The sequence below is a fragment of the Physcomitrium patens genome, chromosome 8 (genome assembly GCF_059467195.1).
Source record: "Physcomitrium patens ecotype Gransden chromosome 8, ASM5946719v1, whole genome shotgun sequence".
NCBI lineage: Eukaryota > Viridiplantae > Streptophyta > Bryopsida > Funariales > Funariaceae > Physcomitrium > Physcomitrium patens.
The window spans coordinates 16,915,618-16,927,100 of NC_143417.1; the positions used below are offsets into that span (position 1 = coordinate 16,915,618).

An 11,483-nucleotide genomic window follows, 5' to 3' on the forward strand; every position below is an offset into this window, starting at 1 on the left:
CTTTCTTCTTGGTTACTTCATGGGCAAGTCTTGTTGTCACATAATTCATTCTAAGTTCTTTTAGCTTAATGGATTTCAATGCGACAATGAAGTAGTTGTAGGATTGAGGAAGGCTCATAAATAAGGTCATGATAATATTACATTCTTCTAGAGACTTATCAATAATTGGTAGTTGATTTACAAGGACCTTTACCTTATTGACATGAGCAATGAAGTCTTGGAGATTGAATTCCTTCTTTTCTTTAGTATCTATATGAATTCTTGGAGATTCTTTACTTTCATCTATAATATTCCAAAGATCTAAAGACACCAAATAAAGCTCTATTTTGTTCTTTCAATGATAGAAATTGTCCCATCTAAACTTTTTAATCACTCTCAAACCTTCATATTCTCTAGAAGCCATGTCTAAGAAGAGTCCTATCAAAAAATATTAAAAAAAGTAGTCTTTATGTGCTCAAAATCACTAAATCAATTTAACACTAGTAGAATCTTAAAATGCCTTCTTGTAAACAATGCAGTGCTTTCTCATTCAAGATACTCTTGAATGAAGTTTTCAAGCTTTCAACAAGTATGTGTACTCCAACGAACCTTACAATCTAAATCTCTTGCTCATTCAAACTACTTATTTCACAATACACACAAGGTAAGTGGAACAACTTCAACAACACAAAAAAATACTATCAAGGTCTTTTTATAAGGTCTTATATTCACAATCCTAAGCATTAAGAATCCACCAAATAATATTAGAGATTTATAAGATCAAAATCAATACCTTCTCATGCCAAAACAAGTTTAGATCTTATAAATCCTAATAATAATAAATACCATAAGATCTATTCCATATAAGTACAACTACTAGAGAATAATATCAACTTACTTAAATGGCACAACAAAGTATGTATGGATATATAATCTATTGAAGAAATATAATAAGTAAGATACAAATAAGTAGAAATCAATATAGTTGCATACAAAAGAAATGAGAATGAGATGCCTCTTTCTTCCAACATCCTTTATTTATAGGAGGAATTTATATTTATTGTAATTAAACTTCATCTATAATTATCTTCATGCATCCAACTTAACCCTACATTCGTCTTAGACTAGCTACCACATCAAACCCTAGCTATCATACTAGTAAGTTACTTTTATTTGTTTACTACCTTTTGACTATTAGAAACTTACTTAAGATAATTGTATCTTATTCTTATTTTAACAATTAAAATATTGATATATTTTAGATTCATTTAATCTCCACATTTTCATTTTGATGGTGAAGAAGTCATGTGCAATGACATCTAGATGATAGATGGTAGTGCTTCTTAGTGAAGATAGTTGGAGCTAGTGTAAAAGATCACTGACATTATTTGAGTGGTTCTTTACTAGTTTAATTTGTATTTATTATTCTATTGCAGTTGTATCATTGGTAGAGTTGATTACAATGTATTTGTAATTGGTACTTAATGGTGGATCATAGTGATGCAATATTATAAAGTGTGGTGGTGTTTGTTACACCAATTTGGTTTTTTTTTTAATAGTTCTTGGCAAGGTGGAGTCATAGCTTTGAATGGTGTATAATTATAGGGAAGGGCCATATTTTGTTTTTTATTTTTATTTTGCTATGTTATTTTTTATTTTCCTAGAGATACTTGGATGGAAGAAGTATTGGCTCCAAAGGTACTATATACTGTGGTGGTGCCTTCATCATAGATATTGTGGCGATGATGACATTGATTATAGAGCTTTGTGCATGAGTAACTTAAGATACAATGGTTAAAAAGCTTGGGCTACAAATTGTTGATAAGTTATAGCTTTGAGCTCAAGCCTAAAATTTTGCTATTAGATGTTGATGCTTCAAAATGCAGTTAATTCAGAATTTAAAGTTCAAAGCTATGATTATGGTCATAAGTATTTATAATGTAGTTGGAAGTCTTATACTAAAGACTTCTATTTCACTAGGCCTAGTATGGAGTATGTGTGGAAAGGAAAATAAACATTGGATAACTACGACAAATATTTAGGAGGTTTTGAAAGCCTCCGCTTAGGTTGCGTGGAAGAAAATATAATTCCTATTGAGTTTACTAAATGTGTTAATTTAGATTTTAGTTTTGTATAGTAAATCTAAAGCTTCAATTTGAATTGAGTTTTCCTTTGAACTTTATGCTAGTATATGGTGGTATTGGAGTCTAACCAAAATTTGGTATTTTGACATTTAATACTTATTGAAAAGTTGAATGATTAAATTTAAATTAAATAAAAATTATTGTATAAATTTTTATAATTGGATGAATTATTATATTTAGATGAATAGTCATTTAAAGATGAATTATTATATTTAGATGAATAGTCATTTAAAGATGAATTATTATATTTAGATGAATAGTCATTTAAAGATGAATTATTATATTTAGATGAATAGTCATTTAAAGATGAATTATTATATTTAGATGAATAGTCATTTAAAGATGAATTATTATATTTAGATGAATAGTCATTTAAAGATAAATTATTATATTTAGATGAATAGTCATTTAAAGATGAATTATTATATTTAGATGAATAGTCATTTAAAGATGAATTATTATATTCAGATGAATAGTCATTTAAGGATGAATTCTTATTGATGGATGAATGTTAATCCAAAATTAAAATTAAAAAATTAAAAATTAAAACAAAACAAAAAATTAAAAAATAAAATAAAATAGTAGTAATGATTATTTTTAAATTTCATAACATTTTGGAATGACTTATTCTTATATGTAAGCATTGGTAGTAGGGATTCTTTGACCAATTAAATGAATTAAGGAGTTTTTTTTTTTTTTTTTTTTTTGAGTGAATTAAATTTAATTAAATAAGAGCTATAATTTTTCAAAATTAGAAAGTTCTCAATTGTTGTGAACTAGGAATAACTCCAATTAGTAGAGATTATTTTTACCTTACACATGGGTGATTTAAGAAGGTTAAAAGTGATTCGATTAAGATTAAAATAAATGTTAAAATTTCTAAAATTTCCATAATTAATTCACTTGTTGTGAACTAAAATAAACTTACAACTAGTGGAAGTTTATTTTAGCTCACAACTAAGCACACAAGATCTGAATTGGTTAGATAGCCACTAGTATAGATACTACTTAGAAACCCTAAACTTCACTCACAAACTCTTCAGCTTCTGCCAGCACCTTAAAAACTCTGTGCTCGGCACCCCTGAACCCATCCACTTGTTTTCTACACTTTGTCCAACTCAGATAGGCACTAGGTCTACGGCCGCAGCGCACAACGTGGTACCGCTCCCTTCCGATCACCTCATCCGGCTTCTTCACTGTCGACATTCTTCCCGATGACATCAACCAATGGAGCCATAGAAAGGCAAAATCAAAACTTGAAGAACATACTCAACGCAGAGCAACAGTGATACACCAACACCTGAGGGAGATCAACTGCATCTGCTTCAAAAAAAAAAAAAAAAAAAAAGTCAACACATCTACATACTCTCAAAAAACAGTCACCACCAAGACACGAGGAAAGAACGCACTCTCACCAAAGACCGACGATCATCACAGACCACCTCTTGTGTCGGATGTTTACACTTTCAACAGAACTCTTCTTCCTATCGTTCACACTCCTTCACCATCGTTCACCGTTAAACTTCTAAAACCTTATGTCTAGACACCTTGTTCCACTTGAATATCATCGTAAACACATCCAAGTGAGGGGGCATGTCAGAGATATCTGATATATACCCTGATCACATGACCTGACAGGGCATCACTCTCATCCAGGTTGTCATCCTCGAACTATCGTCTCGAAGGTATATGTACTGTTCGAAAAATCATATCGATCACCTTTGTACTGTGCATTGCGCAACCATTATTATATGTTTCTGTATGGTATACACTTTGTGTTATGATAGAATCTCTGTCTTCTCAGTCTCCTGTCAGGAGATACAGTACTCATGGGCCATCTCTCCCTGCAACAACTCCACAATGCATTCGTATCTCGTCCTAAACGATCAGAGGACGAAGTAATGAGACAAACCATTCCACCCCCGCGTAGGTTTTCGCGGAGTCGTGTTCGTTATCACACTTCGACCCTATCGCTATAGTTTTTTCAACTTTTGGCGCCAGACTCACGATTTCACAGAAGTGCAAAACATTTGCGGAGGTGGGTGGGGTGGAAGTATCGTAAGAAGCACTGATTATTTCAAACGAAATGGTAACGCACATTTGGATCCGGAGGAGGTGGTGAATCACTACAGGACTAAAACTGAGAACCAGATTACGGTCGAAACTTTCAGTTAGGAATACAAAGATGAATATAGGTCAGCAGCGACTGAGTGAGTTCATGTAAGCATGTGGCGTAGATATTCGACCCTCAAATTTATTGGAATCCGTGCATCATTGTTGGATTCACTTGATTTCGCCTGTACCGGAGAGTGTTAAGCATGCGAGATTACGTACCGCATGATGTAGGAGTTGGACAAATGAAGACACTGTCAAAGGTCAGTGACACTAGCGAAAATCTCACTTAAAGTTTTGACTGCTGTTCCTGCCATGGCCACGACGAATTCACCCTTTAGCAACAAATCTCTTTGTGGTCTGGTCAAACTCTATGTCCCTCTCTCTCAAGCTGGGTACGGGTGAGAAGGAAAACTTGAAGTCGCAATTGCCGACTGCAGCGGCAGGGTTCTCTTGTCAACGTCGACCTCCAGGATCGCAACCTGCGACCGTCATACGTTTTCAACCATTCGAAGTTCCGCGGCCCAGGTCCCAAAACTGTTGGGATGTCTTCATTCGTCTGGGATTCCACCATGATCCATTAGGCACATCTGCCGGCTTAGTCTTTACTCTAATTCAGACGTCTTGCCAAAAGAAAATCCAGTATTCATTCACGAGATATAGTTAGTGGCAAGCATTAAAAGCTATTCCATCAACTGTGGCATGATCCAGTCGAGCCCACCAATGACATGACTTCCCAGAAGTTGTCAAGTATAGTTTCCAACACCTTCGATGCATAGCAGAAAGCATACAAATTGCATCAACTAGTTATACAATTAAACCAAGTGAGTCAGGAAATATCAATAACATACTTTGCCGGCTTTACTTGAAAAAAAAATTGTTCCTCGTTACAAAATTTGTCATTCTCACCGTGCGCAGCAAACTGGGCCGAGCTCAGAGAAGTTTATCCCACGAAATGAAGAATCTGCCTCCTTTTGCATCATGTGATGAAGAAGTCCACATTCCACAGTTCAATTTTCCCACTAGCAAAGGTAAATGACTTTAATCACTGGAAGTATCCATTTCAGCTAAAAACTATTTCAGAATTTAACGCGATGCAGAATGCACTTGAAATCTTCTGAGCATTTAGAAATCTCTTGAACTCAAGCTGGTGTTCACACCAGTGAGTTGCATCAACTACTTTACGTCCAGACAGATAGCGCAGTGCAGGATTCTCAAGCTCAGGTTCGACTGTTGACGAGGTTCGAAAACCAATATCTTGCCCTTAGCAAGAAGCAGCGGCATCAGCACCTGATACGGGGAGGGTTCCACTTCGAGCTGCCCCCGTCACCTTCCAAGCTCATTCCACCCATTCCGCACCTCCGAAGCCTAACGTTCGAATGAGTTTAACTCACAGCACCCACCAATCCCTCCGAAGACTATTCACTTCGAAGTTTTCTAACAGCACGAATTGAGACCTGAAGAAGTATCTGCAAATCTGCTGGGGGGCTGAAGGCGATTCTATTGCAGTCTTTATCACCGAAATCGGATTTCAACCAGAACGAACATGTGTCATGTAACCACTGAGCTTCAGTATTTATCAAATTCTCTATGGCAGCTCCAGCATAGAAGAAGCTTGAAGCCCAAGTCTGGCGGTAATGTCGGCAGTCATTGTCAGACATGGGCTCGCATTTCTACATTCTTGCACCGCAATCCACACTCCAGAAATAACTAACAATTGATCACAAATCCAGCTGTACAACATTCTTGAACAACAAGGAACTTGAATGCGCAATTGGAGAAGAACTTCCTTCTTCCAAATTTCTCATCAGGAAATTGCTGTGTATTCGCTTAGAGCTATGTTAAGAAGATGCACTTTGTCGGGAATCTTGGAGGATGTGCTGTATTGGCATGCTGGGATTGGCAGGTGTGCCATTCCATGCGAAGATGACTGACAAAAAGGCTGAATGGCCCCACTATCTGCACGAGACTAGTAAAGTTGACCCTACTGCCAGTAGTCCTAGATTCTGGCAGCAAATTTGTATTAAAATACTCGAGACTCCAACTCACATTCGTTCTCTATCGACTGCGATCTAAAAACAAGCCAGTGGTCAATCTTATCAAAATATAAATATGTCGACATTGATCAAACCATCCATCGTACCAAAGCTTTGTAATTTATAAGTTGACATAGTGTCACATTTTTGAGAAACTAGCTAGAACTTCACTTCAGAAATCAATCAGTTAACTTATCAGATGAAACAGAGCGTTATTTGCAGTCTTAATAAAGTATGTTCATTCCAAGCATTCTGTACAGAATATTTTCTGTTTGATTATCATACGCTATAAGTAAAAATTGGGGTAAACGTCATATTGCTAGTTATTGAGGTGAAGGAAGCTAAATTTATACCTACATTTCCAACGAGAATTAAAACCAAGACATGAAACACCCAAAGGTGGGAAATTTACATGTATCCCAACCTAGTCCAAGATTATGAGGTCATTGAATTGGTTGCAGTACTCTTCGATCTTGCCTTAAGAGAGACAGCTAGAGACTTGAACAAGCCTTTATGATCGGACGTGCTTCGCAGGAAATTCCACTGTAGCATTAGTATCAGAATTACTAAAAAGTAATAAATTCCGAGACCAGAAGCTCTTCAGTGACCGCTTCTTGAGGGGAGACTTTGCTGGTGATGAAAAGACTGTTTGTACACTTTCGTCGGCAGCTGCGCATGAGAGACCCGGAGTGGGTCCCCGAAAAACACGAAGCGCGACACATGCTAATGTATACTGTTCAAAGTCGTGCAGGAAATTCTGGTTGTCGATGAACCTTGAAGCAGTTGAACCGTTGGACCGACGGCCACCTTCACCTTCACCTCACCTTCCACGCCTCCATTGTGCAATCTCTCTTGAAGCTGCAGGGCGATCAAAGCACGTCGATTGGCAGCTGAAGACAGCGATGATTTGGCGGATCAATTCTGTCAACCCTACGCCAGTGGTCGTTGTGGCGTCACCCAACTTCGCGTTTCGTTCAAAACGATAATTTAGATCGTCAAATTACTCAACTCCAAGGTTCCATCTCTCGAGCTCCGTTTTGGTAAGTGGAAAATTGTCTGGCAAGGCTTGCTGAGCGCACGAGCAACTGCTCCGCGTCCCCCAACTGCCTTCATCCAATTCTTCCCAACGACTTGGAATCGCCGAAGTCCACTTCATCGAACTTATATATTGGACAACTCGCAGTGAATGAAATCATTCTATCTCGGTGTTTGAGCTTACTTGAGCACATAGCAATCAAGCTATACAACTTGAACACCGCCTGCTCCAAGTAATCAACAGATTGTGCAGTGATCAGTTATCTGCTTACCTCAAGTTTTTAGAGCCTTTGTCGAAGTTGGGAAATTCAAGAGTTATAATCAAGCTTCACAAAGCACATAGAATGGCAATACGAGGTGATGGTGGATCATCGAAGTGGAGGCCTCCATCCAAGTGCCAGATGGGCGATGGTGGATCCTCCAAATGGAGACCTCCAAGCAAGACACCAATGGGCGACGGAGGCTCGTCGAAGTAGCGACCTCCGTCGAAGCGGCAGATGGCTTGGAAGGACAATTGAATCGGGATTTGTCTCGAAAGGAAATCAGACTATGTCGTTGCGATCACCTTCAACTCGAACTTCTCCGCTGCTGAAGGCCAACCCCATCAATCGTTCACTTTAACTGCAAGAATCAGGACGACTTACTGGGGACCAATGACATACTCCTAGTTGATGGAGTTCGGACCGAGAGTAGCCAGTTTTCTCACTGGCCGACGAGATGACTTCACATTTTTTCACCATCAATTGGCTCCGAAGTAGCATTCTTTTCTAATTTAGTTGTTTATCCAATGAAGATAAACAAGAGCGCCATTGCGCTTGAATTTCCCTTGGATAGTGAGATTCAGCAACAGAGACTTGTACATATTGTAGGTGACAATGATTCTTTTCCACGCATTAGCTGAAGTTGTCGAATTTCTTACTCTTTGTTGCCGCAAATCTGTGCCGTTCCAAATTTTGAGTTATGCCATTAAAATGCACTTCTTGTTAAGTTGAATCGCTCAAACAGCTACCTCTTGAGGCAGCCGTCAATCGGAGGGCTTTTTGTTGATTACGAATCAAATGTGGGATGATTGCAACAAGGACATCTCTAAGTAGGAACACATAGAATAGGAGAACTCTCCCTGGTTGAGAATTGAGAGTCTTCGGTGGAATGCGCTTCTCTCAGCTTCTTTCTCGGTTCTGTGTTTATTGAATGTTGTTGGCATTTTCTATATCCGCACAATTAAATATTACTAAAAATTGATCACAACCATGTTAGTGTTATTGTTCTTTCGATCATGTAGAATCAAGCTTTTATTTTGTTTTATTTTATTTTTGACACAAGTGGGGTACACCCGGCACATAAATTAAAACAAGAGGATACAACAAAAATGCCTAGGACTCAATATCTTTTGGGAGCAAAATTGACCTTTTCAACATCACAATCCTCTATTGTCAAATAGTGAAGGACTTGAGGTTTTGATGGTGCAATCGCAAAGAATGAATTGAATTCCTCTATGAAGACTTAGAGCTTGTCATTGTTAAGTGCTTGATGAGACCTCATTCCTACCAGTCGATCTCGGCTGCCAGTGGAGCAATCTCAAATGCAACAAATATTTTTGGGATATTTTTTATTTTTAAATATTATTAACCAAAATTTAAAATCATCTCATTCCAATTGTGCTTTCATGTCTTACAAATTTGTGAAAATTTTTATTTTATTTTATTTTATTTTTTGAAACATAAAAGAAGGAGCAAATTATTTCAAATCTACCAACCACAATTCTCAATAATACTTGAGAAATCAAAGTAAATTACTAATAAATATCTTAAGCAAAGCTTTTGGAAGATATAAAGTCTTCTAACAAACATGTGATCTTATGGCTTAGAAGGCAAAGCATGTAGTGGGTGGATCCAAAAAGGCTTCCAATGCACATACTATTTTCTTTACTAGGTCTATTAGTTTTTAAGCACAAGTTCATGCTTCCATTCTTGATCTTAAAAATTCAACTCTTTGATGGATGGCTTGGATGCCAAGCTTAGAAAAACCATTTGCTTCTCGAGTAAGCAGTTGATAAGGATTTCTTAGTTTATTCCATAGTTGCCAATATCCTTGATTTCCAAAAACTTTGGTCTTAGAATTTAGTCAAATTCAATAAAGAGTGTACAAATGACTCTCCACATTCAAAAATTATTCTTGGATGGATGTTATCACCTATAAAGTATCCAACCATTACTTTTTAGAAGTAAAATAGAATAATTTACATGAAAAATACTTTGTTTGGCTTGTGGATTTTTTTTTGGATCTCATATTATTGTAATTGGTAGCTCATTGTCATATAATTTTGCTAATAATTTATTGTATAAAATCCTCATGAATATTGTTGTTAAAGCTTCAAATTCAAGTACTTAGTTATCCAATAGAAATGTGATTTTTTTTGTTTGAGTGATCTTTAATTAAAGATTTTGTAGAAATTTAACTTTGATTAAAGATCACTTTTGAAAAATACTACTATAATTGGTTTTTTAACTTAAATTCAAGCTTCAAGAAGACCTAAACCAATTTTAAAAGTAAATTTTTTAGTGTTAAATAAACATTGAAGTAATAATTGAGATAGTAGAATATAAGCTAAGACAATTAAATAAAAAAAATATATTTATGAAATATTTGTATGAAAGGCCTCAACAAGCCTACAGCACATATTTTTGCATATTATAGTTGCAAGTTTACAATTCTACAGCATTTGAAGGAAACCATGTCAATCAAATCAAGTTTCAAAATAGCTTAGTAAAAAGATATTAGATGTTGTAGTTAAATTCTTGTATTTTATTAGGTATCACATAAAACCTTTTGAATATTGGCAAGTGTAAGAAATAAAAATAAAAAAAAATACAAATTTTATGCAAGCAAACAACTTCAAGATGTCGAATAAAAAAAAATATTCATTCTAATATCTACAAGACATTTGAATGACTTATTGATGAAAGAGAGTAGATTGGACATTTGTATGATATGAACTCAAGCAATCTATAAAAACATAATGAAAAAAAAATTCACTAATAGAAGTTGCAAGTGATAAAGGTGCTTTTAATTGGAGATTGCTATAGCAATGAGTATTACTTATTGATTAGATTGATAGACCAACAACCAAATCAAAGAAGTTGATGATTAATGGAATTAACTTGTCTTAAAGAGACCAATCAAGAACTTTTGACACCATTTGATTGCAAAAGTAAATCACAAGGACACGATTGAGTAGAAAAATCACAACATCATGACTTATATAGTTTGTAATAGCTTCTAACTTTATAGCCATAATATATTAATCTATTCATATAAATAAGTATAACTACTTTTAATACTAATTATTATAAATAATCTCTATTGCCAAAGATTACATATTTAGATTCAACTTCAATTCTAAGGAATTACAAAATGATTAGATATATAATTTAGTTCAATAGTAACTTCAATACTTATCAATAATAGTGCCAATTGGATGGTTTGTTGCATGAGTATCAATCAAAGTAGTAGTTGAAGTATAGAGATGTTGTTGATGAAATATTTGAACTAAATTTTTGCATAGCTTATATTTGTAAAAGCTTTGATTTGGCCAATACTTCACCACATTGTAAGCATTTGCATTGACATTGCTAAAATGGCAAAGATACTAGTAGTAGAAGGCATTAGCCGATATTGCATACTTTGATTAAATGAAGTTTAAAGTTGGAAAAAAAATAGACTAAAATTTAGAATACTTCTTGTGGAATAAAAACCAAATATAAAAAAATTCTATTTAACATGATGCTAAATAATTTTCTATAGTATTTGTTTCATTATATTCTTAAATTCTAGTGATTGGATATGTTATCTGATTATATTTGGTTTAAATTTGTGTACCATATATATTCAAAGAAACTACATTGTTTTTAAATAAAAAATATAAAATGAACTCCATGTGAAAAACATGATATAAAAAAGCTTAATAGAGTATGGATCCATTAGTTGGTCAACAACTCAACAAAGATTTATCAAGCATATGCATAAAAAAGCCATCTACCTTCAAAGATGAGACAGATTCTAGATGGCAAAATAACTTCTTGATATTAAACAAATTACACAATCAAATAGAATAATAAAATATTTCAAAGTAGAATAATTATATTTAAAGATGTAAAGCTTAATAAGTAGATACTTT

The 11,483-nt window shown here is 35.0% G+C and overlaps 1 protein-coding gene across 2 annotated transcripts; it reads right to left on the minus strand.

The window, feature by feature from the left end:
• Positions 1–2,950: 2,950 nt before the first annotated feature.
• On the minus strand, positions 2,951–5,949 carry LOC112285582 (uncharacterized). Of its 2 annotated transcripts, none has more exons than XM_073535676.2 (3): positions 5,087–5,949; positions 3,539–4,794; positions 2,951–3,443 (listed from the first exon to the last, which is right to left on the minus strand). In XM_073535676.2, the coding sequence occupies exon 3, from the start codon at positions 3,342–3,344 to the stop codon at positions 3,141–3,143; it is 204 nt and encodes a 67-aa protein (XP_073391777.1). In that variant the 5' UTR covers positions 3,345–3,443; positions 3,539–4,794; positions 5,087–5,949; the 3' UTR covers positions 2,951–3,140. The 2 variants fall into 2 exon arrangements, with proteins under 2 accessions (XP_073391777.1, XP_073391778.1); XM_073535677.2 differs by having other exon boundaries at positions 4,458–4,794; positions 5,087–5,942.
• Between the last annotated feature and the right edge of the window lie 5,534 nt (positions 5,950–11,483).

Excerpts from the sequence above, each read along its gene's own strand:
- LOC112285582 (XM_073535676.2), bottom strand. The coding sequence starts at position 3,344 with ATGTCATCGGGAAGAATGTCGACAGTGAAGAAGCCGGATGAGGTGATC.